The sequence below is a fragment of the Equus asinus genome, chromosome 6 (assembly GCF_041296235.1).
Source record: "Equus asinus isolate D_3611 breed Donkey chromosome 6, EquAss-T2T_v2, whole genome shotgun sequence".
Classification (NCBI taxonomy): domain Eukaryota; kingdom Metazoa; phylum Chordata; class Mammalia; order Perissodactyla; family Equidae; genus Equus; species Equus asinus.
In genome coordinates this window covers 41166002-41184457 of record NC_091795.1, presented here as the reverse complement: position 1 = coordinate 41184457, position 18456 = coordinate 41166002, and the positions used below count along the sequence as shown (strand labels likewise).

Below are 18456 nucleotides of genomic sequence, written 5' to 3'. Positions count from 1 at the left end.
TCTCCCAAGCCCCAGGCCCCTCGGACGCCTTCTGCGCCTCCCGCGTGGGCAGGACGGTTGTGGCGGCCGCCAGACTCCGCTAAAGGGCGGAGACGCGAGGAGACGCCAGCGGCGAGGGGAGGAGGAGGCCTAGATCGCCCGGCAAAGGCTCCAGTCCGGTTTTTGCCTCCGACTGCTGGCTCCGTCCCCACCCGCCGTCCCTCGCCCCGCCCCGCCCCGCCCCCCACCTTGGGGCAGGTGAGCGGCGGCCAATGGGCGAGCGCGGGGCAGGTGCCCGCTAACTCTCGCCGCGCGGCGAGGCGGCCGTGGCCGGGCCGGGCAGTGCTGGGAGGACCGGGTGCTGGGGTCGGTCCTGGCTGGACTCAGAAGGGACGGGGCCGGGCTCAGCCCCCAGGCCGTAGAGGTAGCTCGCAGCACCGCACGGAGCCCCCGCCGGGAGCTGCCCGCTCGGCCGCAGAGGCCGGCGTGCCTGGCCGCGCGCTGTGGCCCGACTCCGCGTTCGCTCGCTCGCACGCCCCTCGCCGCCCCTGGCCTGGCTCGCCGACAGGGGCTGAGCGCGGGCGGGCGGGCGGGCGGGGGAGGTGAGGGGTGCTAGCGTGTGTGCATGTGCCTGGCTGGGTGCACACCCCGCACGGCGGCGGCGCCCGGACGCGGAGCGCTCCCCAGAGCCCGGCTGCCTCGCTCAGCTCTGGCGGCCGCGACCATGTTCCAGCCCACGGCCAAGCGCGGCTTTACCATCGAGTCCTTGGTAGCGAAGGACGGTGGCACCGGCGGGGGCACTGGCGGCGGGGGCGCGGGCTCCCATCCCCTGGCGGCGGCCGCCTCGGAGGAGCCGCTCCGGCCCACGGCGCTCAATTACCCTCACCCCGGTGCGGCCGAGGCGGCCTTCGTGAGCGGCTTCCCCGCCGCCGCCGCTGCCGCCGCGGGCGCCGGACGCTCTCTCTACGGCGGGCCCGAGCTCGTGTTCCCCGAGGCCATGAACCACCCTGCGCTGACCGTGCACCCGGCGCACCAGCTGGGCGCCTCCCCGCTGCAGCCCCCGCACTCCTTCTTCGGCGCCCAGCACCGGGACCCTCTGCACTTCTACCCCTGGGTCCTGCGGAACCGCTTCTTCGGCCACCGCTTCCAGGGTGAGTGCCCACGCTGTGCCCGCCCAGGCGGCCGGCCGGCGCCCGCGCTGCGGTGGCGCGGGGGAGGCTCGGGGGCGCGCGGGGCTGTTGAGAAGTTGTTGCGAGAAGCTCGCGGTTCCGCAGAGGCCGATTCCCAAGCTGGGAACAGCCGCGCCGGCTCCATCCGCGCTTCCGCCGTGGCGGGTTCTCGCTCAGAGAGCCAGGTTGGGACCTCCAGGCTTTCCCTGGAACCGTGCAGGTCCGGACGCCAAACTCGGGCACATCCTTGCATGGGGTCCTCCCAGCGGCCTGCCTTAATCTGTCCTGGCTGAGACAGTCCCATCCCAGAGAGCGCAGCGCCCGCCGCCCTCTCTCCGCCCCGGCTGGACCCGGGACCATACTTCGCTCGCACGTTCACCACCAACTCCCAGGGAAACGGCGTCGCGGGCGCGTCCGGGCAGGGGAAAGTCCACCCCGCGTGCCCCGGGTCTGTGGGAAGAAGGGGCAGCAGGGAGGGCAAACTGGAGAGTTAATGTTCAGCGTGGAGTGCTCCGCTGGCTTGGGATGTTTCTCAGCAACCTCGGCCGACTTCTCCAAGTCACACGTGCCTCTCGGACCCAGGGCGGGGAAGGTTTGCAATAGCGAGCCGGCTTCCTCCGCCGTTCGCCGACTCTGGGAGCCCCCCTGGCTGCTGGGGACCCACGGCAGTCCTCCCGGGCAGGGGGCGGGGGCAGAGGGCTTTTAAGGTCGTAGGCAGTCCGAGCCCCCTTGTCTGCACCGGGCAATAGGTTTGCTAATGAAGATCCCCCACTGGCCTTACACACGCATACACAGACACACACACAGACACACACAGACACACACACACACACACACACACAGAGGTTTCAGTTATCTGACTTTCCCGAAGGAGAGTTGCATTTGTTGGAGTTCGTTTTCTTCCTTGAATTTGTTGGAATTTTCTTTTCTCTTCTTTTCTTTTTTTTAAACAGTGGCCTTAATTTGTGCAGTAATAGCCTTAGTTTCCGGTTTTATTTTGTTTGTGTAAACCGGCGCCCTTCGTTGTGAGGTTCCGTACTTAGAGGTAGGAAACCCGGCTTTTAGCGAAATAAATGAAAAGGACACGGCTAGAGCTTAGGCTCCTAGAGCTAATCTGACGGTGAACCGAGTCTACACAAAGTAAACTGGATGTTTGGTACAATTATCTAGATAATAGAAGAAAAATGATCTCTTGAAGCTTCTTTGGTTATAGCTGCTTAACTGTTTCACGGAAAGCCACTTTCCCGGCTCCCAATTCGTCAATTTTCTCAGTCCCGTCTGGCCAGTAGATACTGACCCAGCAGATCCCACAAAATAAGAGAATGTAATTACTTGAACAAGAATTTTTGTGGGCAGACTTGTCTTCCCTGGGGATTTCAAAGATTTGCTCGAATCATCTAAAAAAAAAAAAAGCTGCCTACGGTGCCAGCCGCTTTGGGCAAGAAATCTGTCAATTAAAGTCAATGTTTACTGATAAAATGAAGTTTTATTAAAAACTGAGCAAAGCACCTCAGTCCTCCATGGGACTCAGTCCTTGGCCGGGGTTTCGAAACCTGGTGCCCACGGGCCGATTTGAGGATGGCGGCTCTGTGTGAATCTTCAGGCCGGGGCAGCGGAGGGACGGGAGGCTCGGAGGAGAGGGCAGAGCGGGTCCTAAGCCCTGTGGTCTCTGTCCATTCGGAGATGGCCTCCTCGGCCGAGACCCCTGCTTCGGACCCAGCGCCCCACGCCAGCCGCGCCGCCTTTCCCGCCTCTGGCCTCGCCCGTGCGGGCTCGGAGCGCCGAGGGCTGGGTGCGCCTCGCGAGAGATCCAGCTTCGGTTTTGAGCATCCCCAGCGGGTGAGACCGGATAAATCTTCCGCAAAACCCTCTCGGATATTGCCTCGGCTCCCAGAGCCATCAGTCCCGGCGGACACGTTGTCGAGTTGCAAAAAGGGTTGGATTTTTCTCTCAAGAATCGTGTCTGGACGAAGAGATGGAGCCAAGTGTAGCCGCATTTTTGAACTCGGATATCCATTGGGCACTGAAGGACTTTTCGAACCCTGAGATGTTTTAGCTTTGGAGCTGGTCATCGTCGCCACAGACCCGTGTGCGACCCGGCAGCCGTGCGCCCTGCGGTCCCAGCGAGGCCTCGGGGCTGTGAGCCAAGCCATGCCAGGCCCTCCGGCGCCGCGTTTTCTAGAGAACCGGGTCTCTGCGATGCTCATTTCAGCCCCGTTTTAATGCAAGAAAGGAAACCCTACACGAACGAAAAGGAACATGTCTGCGCTCTGTGCGCAGCGCCCTCCGGCAGCAGCGCGGTCCCAGAGCGCAGGAAAGCGGCTTCCCAGCAGAGCAAGGCGGTGGAAAAGGAAAAGTGAGCACGAGATGGTCGGGACCAGGAGGCGCGACCCCAAAGCCAGGGGCGGCTTTCGAGGCTTGAAGGGGAGGAGCCGGCGGAGAAGGGGAGCTGGCCGCACTTCGGAGCTGTTTCCTGGACATCGGGAACTTTCCGGGCCGGGGAGCAGCGTCGGGAGGGGGCCGTGGGAGACCCAGCCCTCTGGGACCCGCGACAGTAATGGGCCGGTGCTTCAAAGGGCTCCTTTGTTCTGGCAGGAGGAGGGGGAATGAGGTTATCTCCGCTGCCTGGCCGGCCTCTCCCTCTCGTAGCCCCAGGCCCCTCCGCCCTGCCATCCGGCCCAGAGCCCCGGACCGGCCACCGCCTCTCCAGATGGGACTGCAGCTCCAGCCCCGGACGCTTCGGATCCCTAGCTCCCACCTCCAGCCGTCTCATTCCTGGAAGTCTCCATTGCTGGTTCCCAGCCATAGCCTTGAAAGGGCCCACAAAGAGTGGCTAGAGGAAAACGGGGTGGGGTGGGGTGCTGTTGCTAGCTCCAGGGAAGGCTAAGCCAGCCCCTTTCCACTTTTCCACTTGTGCTTGTCTGAAACTGACAGTTCACTCTCACAGCTCAGAATGACTGCATCAAAACAGGCCACACCGCACCCCAGCCCCAAGCTTGTTCTGTCCTGGAAACTGAAGCCAGTAGAGATGGTTGAAGCCCCCTCCCCATAGGTCAGAATGAGAAGGGCCCAGGCATGTAAGCACCTAAGGCACCACCCTTGTCCTTACTGAAACAGGTAGCTATTGACCAGTTTCCTTGGGATGGTTAGTTTTGTACTAAACATCCTCTGTCTTACACAGAAAAGCCTTGCTTCTTTTGAAATCAAATCTGTCATCACTTATCAGCATCTTGAATAATCTTCCTGCCCCCTGCTTCTTTGTGGCTGGGTCAGAAGGACCCCTATGTTTCTGCACATCCATGTGGGGACACACTGCAAGACACAGGCTATCTACCCCGACAGGGCATTACAACGCACTGGGGCCATTCTCTCAGTGAAGCAGACCTAAGCAACCTAACTTTCCCCTAAAATAGCAGACTTGAGGCAAAGGGGCATGTGTATGTCTGAAGGACAGAAAGCTTGTTGCTTCTATCCTCCACTTTGGGTTTATGAAGACAAACACAGAGAACTCCACCACAGAAGTGACCGGCACATACCACAGAATTATAGAGCAGCCATCAAATCACACACATTGAGGCAGACTGCAGCCCAGCTTTCTGAGCCCCACACTGCCCTCCACACCTGCACGCCTCATCCACTCACACCTACCGGGTCTATCCGCGATGCCACCTCACTTCTGACCAGCCTGGGCCAGTTGAACTGCTGAGGCCAAACCCTGCGAACTGTGAGATGAGCTAGGCTTTCTCTCTCTGTCCCTCTCCACCTTATTTGTCCAGAGGAAACCACTGTTGGGACTTCACCCGGGCTCAGAACAATGTTGTTTTGTGAAACGATTTCTTTTGATATCAACAAGAAGTGTTTGCTTCCCACCCACCCCTCTCACCTTTCTCTGGCTTATAAACTGGCCCCCACTGGACACTTCAATCCTTACTCCTACTGGATCAGGCTCCTCCTTTCACTCCCTCTTACCCCTCTCTGCCTGACCCCCTCTCCTGATCACCTGTCCCTTTCACCATCACAGGTTAAAATTTTCTTCCTTGAGTCTTCCATGAGGCCTGAGAGCCTTGGGCTGACCTCATCTTGAATGGCCAATGGGCAAGGTGTCCCCCCTCCATCTCTCTTATCATGTGATCCCACTCCATCCCACTCCCTTTTGTAGCAGCACAGATCCAGCAGCTTGAAATGGATAAGGTGACTAGAAGTTAGTGGCTTCTCCCCGTCAGGGGACTTTATCTCCCCCTAGGCACTAGCCCCTCATTCCTAGGTGACCCTGTTCCACAGAAACCCCCAGCAATAAAGTTCATCTGTGTGGATGTCCAAAGACCAGGGACATGGAGAAAGTGATGTCAGGCAGTTTCCACCAGCAAAAGGACATGAACGGTTACCTGGAGACTTTTAGCAACAGCATCTCAATTATGTGTCCTTGCTTCACTTACAGAGAGATTTCCAGAGATGGGTGACCTCAACTGAATTATGCAAACAATTATCTTAAGAACAAAACAGGTCAAATTGAGTCAAACCAGTGGCCATTTCTGAAGAAATTTAATTGGATCAGTCAATCTCAACAGCTAACTCTGTCAAAACATTCCGTCTAGGGGTCTGGATTGTTGGTGGGTCAGGGGGACTGTCATAGGCCACTGCATGAGAATCCGTGGGTGACATCAGGGCCTGTTTGAGTCTGTTAGCGCATGCAACCAATCCAGAGATTGTGTGAGGGCCTAATGGGGGGTTCACTGAGGCTGGGGTTGTGGGTGGGGGTTTGCTTCAGCTTTTGTAGTTTCTGACCCCACCATCCCAGCCTCATTGAGCCCAGTGCCAGCCCCTCCTCCTGCAGGTGGGAGCTGAGTTCCCAGGATGGCCAACATTTGCCAAGGGACAGTCATACTCTTTGAAAATCCTGTATGGTAAATGGGAGAAAAAGACAGTAGGGAGGCTGGAGCATATATTTACACACGCCCATGCAGAAACCAATATATCTATATCTATATATATTAGAGAGAAAGATGACATCTAGATATTTATACACGTGTTTCTTCAGCACGGTACTATTCAGGGAGGAAGCAAGGCCTTTTCCCACCAGAGAGCGGTTAAGAGTCTCCTGTGGGGAGAGGGTTTCACCAGAAGGCTTGGGGGGAAAGAAGTGGTGAGGGGGAAGAATAAGCCTGACCTTAGACCTCCAGCTGCTGCCTGGACATTGACCTAGCTGCTGGCCTATTTTTACCACTTGCCAGGTAGAGCCAGGCCCGTTGGCAGGAATTTTCGAAGGGCTAGTAGCCTGAGCATTTAGCTGCAAGGCTGGGTTGAGCAGGTGTGAAGGGAGAATTCCTCGGGTGCCTTCCCGTTTCTGGATCTGTGTTTATAAAGGGGGTGTCTAAGAGCCTTGCTGCTCCCCTTATCACCTACCTGACACCCAGCTCTGTCTCTACCCTTGGTCCCCCTTGAGGAAGATATGACGGGACAGGCGGATGAAGACAGCTAGGGGACTTTTCCCACCCCTTGGCCCCTTCAGTTGTTCCAGGCACTGTGGGTTTGGGCTGGCCGGCGCCTCTCCAGGCCTGGGCCCACCTCCGGGCGCAGCAGAGTGATCCTCAGCGTTGCAATTCCGAGCGTCCACCGACCGGGTAGTTCTCGGAGCGTGGGGAGATGTTGGGGAGGTGATGGGAGGGGACTGACGGATGGGGAGGCACAAGGGAAAGGGGAGCAGTGGGGGCGGGGGGGGGGGGGCCAGGACTGGAGAGGGAGCAGAGCGCTCCAGGGCACGTGCGAGCGCGGCGGGCGGCCCGGCGGAGGGCTGTGCTCACCGCGCCCCTTCTCTCTGTCTGTACCCGCGTGTGTGCCGTCGGCGGCGCGGCCGCAGCGAGCGACGTGCCCCAGGACGGGCTGCTTCTGCACGGCCCCTTCGCGCGCAAGCCCAAGCGGATCCGCACGGCCTTCTCGCCCTCGCAGCTGCTGCGACTGGAGCGCGCCTTCGAGAAGAACCACTACGTGGTGGGCGCCGAGCGGAAGCAGCTGGCCGGCAGCCTCAGCCTCTCGGAGACGCAGGTAATCATGGCTGCGCCCGTCCGCGGGGAGGTGGCCCGCGCTGCGCCCGGGAGCCCGGGGGGCGGGGGGCGGGGGGCGGGCGCGGCCGAGTCTCGCCCCGGCCTTCCCCGAGCTCTCTCCCGCCCGGTTCCAAAGCCACCCTGCGGCGCGCCCCGCCAAGCCTGTCTGTAGAGCCCCTTCCTTTCGATGTTTAGCCTCCCAGAGGCTGCAGGACCTTCCCAAGCGCTAAGGACGCACCAGGTGGTTGGGAGCAAACTTGACCCCGAGTCAGTTCCCAAAGCCCAGAGGAGGCGCAGGGTACCAGGAGGCGGCGGCGGCCTCGGGAGCCGGCAGGGCTAGGAGCCCCCCCCCCCCCCCCCCCCCCCCCCCCGCCGCGGTCACTCCCGGGCCGCCCCGATGATACTGGAGACGTCTCAGTCCCATGACGTCTCAGCCCTTCTCCCGCCACTTTGCTGGGGCGCTCACGGTTTGGCCGGATGACCAGGCCTTTCCCGCACTGGCTTCGCTGCTGCTCACGGGCAAAGCTGGCGGAGGCCTCGGCGACCCAACGGTGGATATGCCGTGGGGAGAAAGCCCAAGTCTCCTCAGGCTATAAAGATCAGAAGCAGAGGGGCCAGCCAGGGAGGGGCCAGCCCTGCCGGGAGTCCGAGGGCGGCGCTGGTCTGTGCGCAAGCCGCCTGACAGGGCCGGGAAACCGTGGTGTGTGCGCGCGCGGGCACCTGAGCGGCCCGGGAATGGTGGGAAGGTAGATTGTGGGCACCAAGGGACTGTTTTCAATCACTTGAAGGACTGTTGAGTTGCGGAGGGAATAAACTCTAATGGTGTTGGAGGGGTTTTTGAACTGGGTGAAATTACAAGGACCACGTAGTGTTTTTGTAATAAGAAAAAAGAATTTTTTTTTTTTTAAAGAACTAGAAGGGAGTTATAGGGAGGCAGATTTGGGCTTACTGTAAGTAAAGACTTTGCCATAAATAAATGCTGCCTGGAAGCGCCGCCTAAGCTCTTGGTCCACCAGGAGTACGACGTGCTGGAGAGGCTGGCTGCTGCCCCGGAGGCGGATTTCAGGGTCTGGATGGGCCTCTGGAGACCTGACTCCCTTCCGTCCCAGACAACTCCCAGATTTGCAAACCAGAGAGGTCGGCGTGCCGGCCCAGCAGCTCCCGCCCCACCGGCATTTCATCATTTGTTCCCCTTTCCTGCTGGCCTCGCCCCCTGCTACACCACCGCCCTCCACCCTGGTCCGAGATGGTGAGATGGCGCCAGGCTTGGCGTGGGAGAGGCAGCCTGGGGCCTCCTGGGGAGCAGTGAGCATAGGAAGGGGCTTAGTGGGGGTCCAAACCCTAACTGCCTCCCCAGCTCCCTGCGGCCCGACCTCACCCGCTCCTCCTCGCGTCGTATTTGCTGTCTATTGTCGTCGTATCTGGCTGATGCTCCCTTTAATCAATGCATTGCTCCCGTCCCTGCTGCAGGACCCATGCTGTTTCAGATTTGCTAGCCTGGCTGTTCTCACTGCAGAGAGAAAGCTTACAAAACAACGGAGTTCATTTTAAAACGTTTTAAGGAACGATATTAAAAAACCAAGTTAATAAAATAATACTCTTTTCCCTCCTGGCAAAGTGTTTTAAAATTGTCTAAAACAAAGTGTCGACTTAAGAATGGTGTTTATAGTTACTTCATTTAAAAGGCAATAGTTATTACATTTTAACTGTAGGAGTGTAAGAAAACAAAACGGTTTATAATCCCACCACCCACAGATTAACACTTGTTGAAACAATGTTGTTTTTAAACTTTCAAATTTTTTAGCTCAGTGAGAGCATTTTTGATTAACTTTCAGACTGAACCTAGCTGCCTGTCAATATTTGCTCCTAACAATGCTAGTTAGTAAACGTAATGATGGTTTCTTTCATTTTTATTATAAGATGTTTCAAACACGTATTTAAAACAAAACCAGATAGAATAATATAATGTACCCAGCTTCACTATCAACACCCATGTCTAATCTTGTTCCATCTGTAGGTGAGCTGGTTTTAGCATGCGGAACAAAAAAATAATAGAACTATGGAAGGTTTGAGCCTGAGAAACCTCCTGTAGAGGGCTGTCTTTCCAGGTGAGGCCTAGGAGACAGACTGAGCAGAGCTCCCCAGGTAGGCAGATGCAATTTTAATGTTTGCCTCCCTGCTGACTGTGTGACCTTGGGTGAGTTACTCACCCTCTCTGAGCTCTGTTTTCCTCATCCAGAAAATAGATTGTTCAAGGACTAAAGGCACCTAATATGAACTCAAATAATATTAATTCTCATCCCCAGTCCATCTCTTTGTTTAAAGTAATATGTCAAGTTAGTGTTATAAAAGACTGAAACCTGGGCTTCCTGCCTCTTAGTCCAGTACTCTTTCTGCCATATCCCTCTCATAACTTATCATTTGGACCTAGGCTATATAATTAACTAATTATCTATCCATCTTTCAATATTTACCGGGCAAGCGTACCTGTCATTTCCAGCTATCAGCTCTTTGTCAAGCGTCAGTCACTCCCGTCAGCCCCCTGCCGTCTAGTTCTATTGTCAATATCTATATTTGTCTCTCAGAGTTCTGTAATCTGTCCTGCACAGATAGCTGTTTTATATGTAGCCATGTACTTCTGTCTGTGCTCATTAAACTGCCTCCCCAAGCTGGTTAATTTCTATTTCCTATTTTCTAGTAATTATAATCTTCCTCTTCCTAACAATAACTCCTATTTACCCAAGTGTTGATTATCTCTTTATCATCGCCTCTGTTTTATCTTCTGTGTATCCGCCATCCATCTCAAACTTCCACCTCTCTTGATCTCTTTAGCAACTGACAGATAGTATATTCGTATGTCTGCTAATGGTCATCTATCATCTCAGCAGCTCTGGCTTTGTCTTCTGTCTGGGCCTCAGTTGCTGTATCTGTAAGACTGAATGAAATGAACTCCAGGGTTCTTTCTAGCCCTGAGTCTCTGGCTCATCTATATTCTACTTCCCTGCATTTCTATATAGTCCCTCCTCCAAGTTCTCAGAGCTCGCAGTGTATCTTCCATATATCATAATATGCATAGGACTTTGTTGTTTAATTATCTGCCATGTCCAAATGTTGGGCTGTAGACTGGCTATATCTATCTTTCAAAGAAATCTTAAAAGGTAGATTCCCATGCCCCACTCAGGAGATTGTCTTAGGAGTTAGGGATGGGACCTAGGAGAAGTTTTGTTGGTTTTTTTTTTTCTGTTGCCAGTCTTCCTCTTTTTTTTTTTTCTTGAAGAAGATTAGCCCGGAGCTAAAGTCTGTGCCAGTCTTCCTCTATTTTGTATGTGGGTCACCGCCACAGCATGGCTGACGAGTGGTATAGGTCAGTGCCCAGGATCTGAACTCAAGAACCTGGGTCGCCAAAGTGTAGCATGCTGGACTTAACCACTAGCCACAGGGCCGCCCCCCCAGAGAAGTTTTCAAAAGAGTTCTCTGGGTGATTCTGAGGAACAACAGGCCTGAGCATATCAGCTCTGGAAGGCAGAGGCCAAGCCTTCCTATTTCTCGCTGTACCCCAGGGCCAGCTCAGTGACCAGCAAGGAGTAGTTGCTCTATAAACCTGTATTAAATGAATGGGCAAGTTTCTCTTGATTGACACATATCCATATGTTAACTGTATCAGTCATTTCCCTTGCTCTCTGCTGTCACTGCTCCCTCCGCGTCCCTCTGTTTTCTATCTTTCCCTTGCACTTTCATCCAGATTGTTGGTCTACATGATCTAGTTTTATCTAGTAGTTCATGGACAAAACTTCTGGGAGGGTTAAGCAGATCACTGTGTGGCTCTTCATCCGGAGCTGCTCAGGGGTCTCTGTATGCCCAGAGCTTTAGCATGGCATGCTGGAGGGCAACCCGAGCTTCTTTGTTGGGGCAGGGCTGTATGTTTGGTGGGGAGTAGGGAGTTTGTGATCCAGGAGGCCAGGGCCCATTCAGGAGGGGGAGTGAGGGGCCCTGGGCAAGGGCTGGTTCTCCCTCTGGCTCTAATTACTTGTCCCTCACTGCTGCAGGGCAGCCCTGGAGTCTGAGTGGCATGATGCCCATCTAAGGTTCAGTCATGGTGGCTGGTGGGGCAGACCCGGGCCTGGGTCAGATGAGAGCTGGGAGTGTGAGTGAGTGAGTGTGTGTGTGTAATGGGAATGTGTAACATGTGCATGCTCACAATATGGGGCACATATGGGCTTAGTGTGATTGCTGCCCAAAGATCAGGTGATATCATGTGTACACATCAGATGCCAGTAAGCAGTCATACAGCGTGGGCTGCAGCTTGCGTGATTCTGTGCGTGTGTGTGAGGGGGGCACATTAGTTCTAGGGGGATGAGAGAAAGCATTTGGTTGCTCCAGGCTGATAGATTGGTCAGTGTTTCCAGCTGCCCCTCCTGCTCTGAACAATTCAGTGGCTGGTTCTTGACCTTCCCTGGCTTTGAGTTTAGCTGAGCTGTGAGGGAAAAGGGTACAGAAATGTCGCCTTCGGCCTTGGAGATTCCTCATTTAGTGGTGGGGCCTAGATGCAAAGTGTGCACACTTGCAGGACATGCACAGGATGAGCAAGTGGAGTCCCCTTGAAGTCACAGCTGTGGGCTGCGGAAGGTCGGGGGAGACCTGCATGGGCGGAAGGCTCAGAGGGATGAATAGGATTCTAAGTTGGTGGGACGGAAGGGGAGGGTTTGAGGTGGGCAGATTAAGACAGAGCAGAGCTGTCAAGTTTGGCCACTGTCTTGGAGCCAGAAAGCATGTAGGGAGGTCTTAGGAGGCAGGAGTGTGTGGTCACCTGCCTATGGGCTTTTTTCCCCCAGGGGCCTGGTAAAGAGACCTCTTGGGCTCCCTTCCTGCTCTGGAATGCTCTGCTTGTTGGGGAATGGATGAGAGGGAGATATCCAAGTGACTTGAATTTTAGGAAAAAGTCAAGAGGGCTTTGTTACTAGCTCACTGCGTGTTCTGAGATGGGCTCATCCCTTCTCTAAGTCTTGGCTCTTCTCCAAGAACTTCTGCACCTCTGAAGTTCCAGGAGTCCAGTGGGAGTCAGGAGAGAGCAGAGGAGACACGGGAGACTGGAGTGGTCTCCAAGGAGCTGGCGCAGGGGCATGGTGGACTTATGGTGTCTCCCTGAGAGTGAGGGCAAGCATTCAGGATGGTCTGAGAGGGGAGAGAAGAAGGCAGAGGAAGTTCTGGCTGTGGGTGATGGGGAGTTGGAGCTGACCTCAGTTTGGTGGGTGAAGGTTGAGCTTAACATGGCATTGGGCTTGACCTTGAGAATGGGAGCGGCTCACATGATCAAGTGATAGGAAATAGATCCCCAGGGAAGAGGGCAGGGAGCAGAGCAGGCTGAGGGGTGGCTTGATTGATATCTCCAAGCCTCTCTCTAGTCTGAGGGTGACAGAACAGGAGGACACAGGCTTAAATTAAAGTAGGAGACGGAACAGTAGGACATAAGAGGAACTTCTTATGTTGGGGTTATAAGACTCTAATACCCCTTAATAGGGGTATTTGAACTTCTTGAGGAGAGGACAGGTTTTCACCTGAAAGTATGCAGGGTCCAGGAGCCACAGACTCTTCCATTTGGGATGGGCTGAGGTTGGGGAGTGGTGGAAAAGAAGGGATCCAGACCTGGTTCATTCAAACAGCAGATTATTCGAAAGTAAAGTCTGACGTATTGGCTGGAGCTGTAGTTTGCTTGTTCTTTAGCTCATTTGTCCATCCACTCGTGCATTAATACATGCATGTCTTCATTCATTAATGCATGCGTCGGTCAGTCCAGTAATGCGTGGATGCAGTCATTCATCCATCCACAACAGTTTCACCTTCTTTGTCCTGCCTGACTCAAGCCAACCGTTTTCTCCCTCAACGATGGGTCTCTCTCTCCCAGCTCCCCCCTAAAAATGGTTAATCCAATGTGCAACATGGAGAATTAAGAATTGACCTCCATGTGGAAGTGTCCACTGAACTGAGCCAGAAAAGGATCCCTTCTCTCCAGCAGGTAGCACTTCCCAGAGCCCTTTCTGAATAGACCTCAGTCCCTCCGCCATTGATTTTCTCCTGTTCTCCAAGTCTGGCCCAGGTGCCTCTTGCCTACAGCATAGCTCAAGGTCGCCTCAGCCCAGCTGGCTGATCAGGCCTGGAACGTGTGCCCTGGGACTCCAAAGCCAATGAACTCACCACTTTAGTTCTCCAGATCCCCATAGTCTAGTGAGGAGACAGGTTCGAGCGAATAAATTAATGTGCTGCCGGGGTCACTGTTACTGAGGCAGAGAAAAGTACTAAGGCACTCCAGACAGGCAAATGGGGCAGGCCCAGTGGAGGAACATCTGAGCAGGGTTTTGAAGGCTATGTAAGAGTGTTCCAGGTGGGGTAGTTCAGGCGAAAGCAGAGAATCTTGGGAGGATCTGGCTTTAGAGATGTTTAGTGAGGTGGGGACTTGGGAGATCACAGGGAACCTCTCCCCAAACCCAGAGGGCTCAGAGATGGGTGAGGGGTTCCTCCAGCCAACACCTCAACTGCCTTTGGGGTGTAGTGTGCGGGTGCTGGGGGAAGCAGGTACAGAATGAGCAGGGCCTCCTGAAGCCAGCTGCCTCAGAGCTGGTACCCACACCATGTGACCCGGTTCCTTTCTTGAGCCTCTGTCCTCTAGGGAAGGGGCTCTGGTGTGACCCCAGAATAGCCTGGCTGGGTTGGAGAGGTCATGGAGTGTCACTCATTTCCGACTCCTCTCAGAGCCCAGTTCCTTTTCTTTTACCAAGTAAAAAAACCCATTCGCTGTTAGTAATGCATTAAAGAAAAGTCAGAAAAGTAGAAAGAAGAAAGAACAGTCGGCCGTAGTTTGGGTACATTTCCTTCTAGTCTTTTTTCCTTGCGCAGAGCCTTTGTTTTTCTGCGGTGGTGATCACATTGTGCCCAAACCGTGCATCCTGCCGTCTTCATTGATACAGTGAAGTCATAAGCACCCTGTTAGTACAGTCTTTGTAAACAGCATCTGGACACTCAGCCTGAGGCTGTTCTCCGGAAGATAGCCAGGCTGCCTGGGGAGAGGGTTTACATTTCTGTTTCTAGAGAGCTGTCTCCCTGACCCCAGGTGTTTTCACGGGGGAAATATTCAGACTCACCTTTCATTTGGGTGTGTCCAGGAGCTGCCCCTGGCCTGAAAACATATCTTGTGCCTGACGTTCTGCCATCGAAGCCTTCCTTCTTTGGCTCAGGGGAGCTGGGCAAGGGTAGCAGGGTGGGTCCATCCCACTAGAGGCGAGTGTGATTGTCAGAGTCTCCTTCCTGGAAGCAGACTTTGGAGTGTGTGTGGGAGGGAGAAGGTGCAGACAGGGGCCCTGTGTCCCTGATGCTGCCCAGGGCTGCCCGGATCACTCCATCACCAGGCTGGCCACACTTAGCCCTCCGGCTGTCCCTAGGGCTCTCAGGAATGCCACCCCAGCCTTACAGCCAGGCCTGAGTCATGCACACGCCTTGCACAGGAGGCAGGGCCAGCTCATCCGCCCGCTGGCTGGCACAGTCGCAGTGGGCTCCAGGGTGAGAGGTAGGGGCCAGGCCGGCTGCCGAATGGTTTTGCCGAGAGCCACCCAGGGCCCAGCAAGTCCTGTGTCCAAGGAAAGGTGGGCGTGGAGTCCAGAAGCCCTGTGCCTAGAGCACCTGCCATCCTTCCCATCTATCTGAGGTGAGATGGGTTTGAACGCTGCCCTGAAAATGAGGGAAGGAGGCCCTCCTCTCACTGCATCCCGAGGCTGGTCACCATCTCTCTTCCTGTCACTGGCTGGCTGCTCGGCACAGCCAGTGAGCTGAGGCCTGGCTGCCCCCCGCCCCCATCCTAGTGTTCTAAAATCAAGGGCCAGGGCAGAGGTTCCTGGGAACCCCTGGACTGGGTGGGCTCCACAAAGCGGATGGAGGAGTGTGTCTGGGAATGCGAGGGTGGGGCGTCCTGGGCATGGAACTGCTCCCTGGGCCTGGAGGCCAGGCTGCTTTTGGTTGCCACTGCCTGGCGTTATGGCTAAGGCCTGTGCTTGCCACCCATTCTCAAGGACGAGGGGCTGCACTGGGTCTTCTTTCTGAGGACTGCCCTTGGCCCTGCCCAGAGTTCAAGGGTCTCCCCTCAGCAGTCACTGCTGCTGCCCAAGCTGAGGTGCTCACCATCATTCCACACACACGCCTTACCACGCACCACCCGAGGGCATCATGGGTCACTCCAGCTGCAGCTGGCAGCACCCACTTGCTTTTAAGGGTGCTGTCACTTCCAGAAAGTCATCTATGCCTCGTAACCCTGCCTTCTCTGCCTCACCTCCCCCACGACCCTCTGGAGCAAAAGCCCAGAGTGCTCTGGAGCTGCAAGGGCCCCAGAAAGCCTTTCTCCTATAGATGAGGGACTTAGGCCCAGAGAGGAGGAGGAACTTTTAGCAAAGGATCAGCACCCAGGCCCATCCTGCCAACTCAGGATGATCTGGTCTGGCCTGGTTTCTGCGAGGCCAAGTAAAGAACTGCAGAGTCAGGAGGAGTTGACAGACGGAGGCTTTCTCCACAGTCCTTAAGCACGAAGACTAGTTAGGAAGCCAGGATGGGCCTCTCAGATCATGCACAAGAGGATGTTAAGGGCTGTGTCCTGGACACTGAACAAATGCTGGAGCAGGAGGGAGAAGAGAGGGATGATTAGAGATGGGACTAAATCTGGGGAGGCTTCCTGGAGGACGTAGGCATAGTATCATAGACCTGCCCTCCCCCAACCCCACCTCCCCAGTCACAGGGCATGGTTGTCCGGTCTCTGCACCCTCCCCTTGTCAGGCTCTCACTGCCTGACGCAGAACAGGGAGGGGCTTTCTGGGTTTAAAGAGGAGCTTGCTTCTGTCCCCTGGGATTTCTCCCAGCTGTTCCTCGTGTGACCTGTTCCCATATCTGGATGGGCTGCAGGGGCCAGTGCTGTGGGGGCCTCAGACGCCCCTCTGTTCAAGGAGTGAAAGGCCTCTGTGGTGGGTTTCAGACTACCCTGAGGAGCTGGCACCTGAGGGACCAGGGCTCCCCTGCCCAGCTCTGTCTCTGATGTGGGATGGGGGCAATTCCACCGGGGCTACTAAGACAGGGTTCCTTGGTAAAACAGCCTGACCTCGATGCTGTGTGAGGTTAGAGCCTCAAGCATGGAGTTCATGGCCCCAGGAGTGCTTGGCTGTCCCAGGTGCTACTCTTGGTGTGGACACCACCTCCTGATCTGTAGCCACATCCACTCTACCTCTTTGTGCTGCAAAGAGCGCAGGGCGGCCCAGGGACAGGCCCACGTCAGGCCCTCAGGGAGCCCATCGGGACCCGTGTGATGGCTTTGCGTACGTTCTCTCATTTACTGGTCCCCTCAGCCCTGTGAAGGAGTGATTGTCTTTTCTAGAAACTGGTAGAGACCCAGGTCACTGGGCTTCAGAGCCTCGGCTCCACCCCTCTGCTTTGCTGTGGCTACAGGGTGCTGGGCAGCTACATGGCTGCCTCCCTTCCCTCTGTTGAGAGGGATGGGAAAACCGCCCATCTCTGGCCCACTGTGTCCTCTCCTCGCCCCACCTCATTTGTATCTGGAAGAGCAGTCCTCCAGACCCATCAGGTGGCACCTGGCCAGAGGGGAGGACCCTGGCCTCAGTTTCCCCATCTGGCTCCCAGCTCAGCCTGAGTGCTGAGGCCCTGCTGGCTGCTCTGGGGGCCTCCTGGGTGTTTCTCACCTGTGCCCCTCCCTCCTCGGCCCAGGTGAAGGTGTGGTTCCAGAACCGGAGGACGAAGTACAAGCGGCAGAAGCTGGAGGAGGAGGGGCCGGAGTCCGAGCAGAAGAAGAAGGGCTCCCACCACATCAACCGGTGGCGCATCGCCACGAAGCAGGCCAACGGGGAGGACATCGATGTCACCTCCAATGACTAGAGTGGGCAGCCACAAACCCATGAAGGCAGAGTGCTGCTCGCTCCTGGCCAGGCCCCCAGGTGGGCCCAGCTGGACTCTGGCCACTCCCCGGCCGGCTGCGGGGAGGCCTCGAATCACAGCCCCACAGGGCTTGGAGCCTGGGGCCACCACCGACAGAGGAACAAAAATGGGCCGCCTGAGGCCTGGGACTGCTCACCTCCTCCTCGGAGAGCCTGGCTGCCCGCAGGCCGCCGTGACTGCAGCCTCCCAGCCACTCTCCGTTTCTCTTATCTCCTTTTTGTTTTGATGCGTTTCTGTTTAATTTATTTTCCAGATGCCCGCTGTAGTTCTTAGTGAGCCCCTTGTGTCTCCCTTCCCTATGGGAAAAATAAAAATCTCTCTCTTAACGACACAGCATCCAGCTCCCACGCCAGGGCCCGCGAGCCTGGGGTGGGGATGCCAGCACTGGGGGCCAGTGGGGACTGGCACCACATGCTCGTTCAGGACCTGGGAGCCTGGGGTGGGGCCTTGGAGACTCAATTCATTAACTCCTCTCCTTTGTTAGTGGCTGACCTGGTGTCTAGCTCCAACTCCACAGCAAGAGAAACTGAGGCTAGACGTAGGGAAGGACCATCCTGTGGATGAGGGAGGCTCTATGCTCAGGTCTTTTCAAACTTATTGAGCAGTGGGAATCAGGCCCAGGTGGGTCAGGGGAGAGAGAATGTGCACAGAGACTCTGGTGGCTTCTCCAGTTGAGGGGAAACCAGAGGAAAAGGGGAGTACTGGGGGCTAGGTGCAGGGGGCACCATTGACTGAGGCTGACGGTTCCAGCCCCAAGTCCTGGCCCCACCGGGATGCTCACCGGACCCTGGCGAAGACCCCATGCACAGGAAAGCTTCAGAGACGGGGCTGGAGGCTGAGCCTGCGACCTGTCCCCAAGGACTCAGGACCTCCCAGCCTGGGAACGAGCTACAAGGCAGGGCTCATTCAGCTCTCTAGCTCACCTGCCCTTCACTTTGTCCACTTGTCTCTCCTGCCTGTCACACAGCAAGGTTTCCTTGATCCTGAAAAAGCAAAACCCATATTCCTAACAACCTTCCCTTATAACGTCTGCACCTGTCTCCGCTTCTTCACTCCCACGTGCTCCCAACCCTCTGCTCTTGGGCCTCTGCACCCCTCCTCTGCTGATGCTGATGACAGTCACCAACCGTATTTACTGCCACCCTACTGTGGCCAAACTCTCCTGCCTCCGGTCTGGCTTCACCAGCACCCCAATCTTCTGGCCGTTCCCTCCCTGACTCCCTTACCCCTCCCTGCCTTCATTGCAGTACCTCTGACGCCTTCGCCTCCTGCCTCTCTGAGTCCTGTCC

General features: G+C 55.9%; 1 protein-coding gene across 2 annotated transcripts; it reads left to right on the top strand.

Moving 5' to 3' along the window:
- Positions 1-235: 235 nt before the first annotated feature.
- EMX1 (empty spiracles homeobox 1) lies at positions 236-17489 on the top strand. 2 transcript variants are annotated; one of them, XM_044772657.2, is made up of 3 exons: positions 236-1130; positions 7006-7190; positions 16940-17489. In XM_044772657.2, exons 1-3 carry the CDS (start codon positions 605-607, stop codon positions 17105-17107), a joined length of 879 nt encoding a protein of 292 aa, XP_044628592.1. In that variant the 5' UTR covers positions 236-604; the 3' UTR covers positions 17108-17489. The 2 variants fall into 2 exon arrangements, with proteins under 2 accessions (XP_044628592.1, XP_044628590.1); XM_044772655.2 differs by lacking the exon at positions 16940-17489 and adding an exon at positions 8206-8803 and having other exon boundaries at positions 255-1130.
- Positions 17490-18456: the final 967 nt, after the last annotated feature.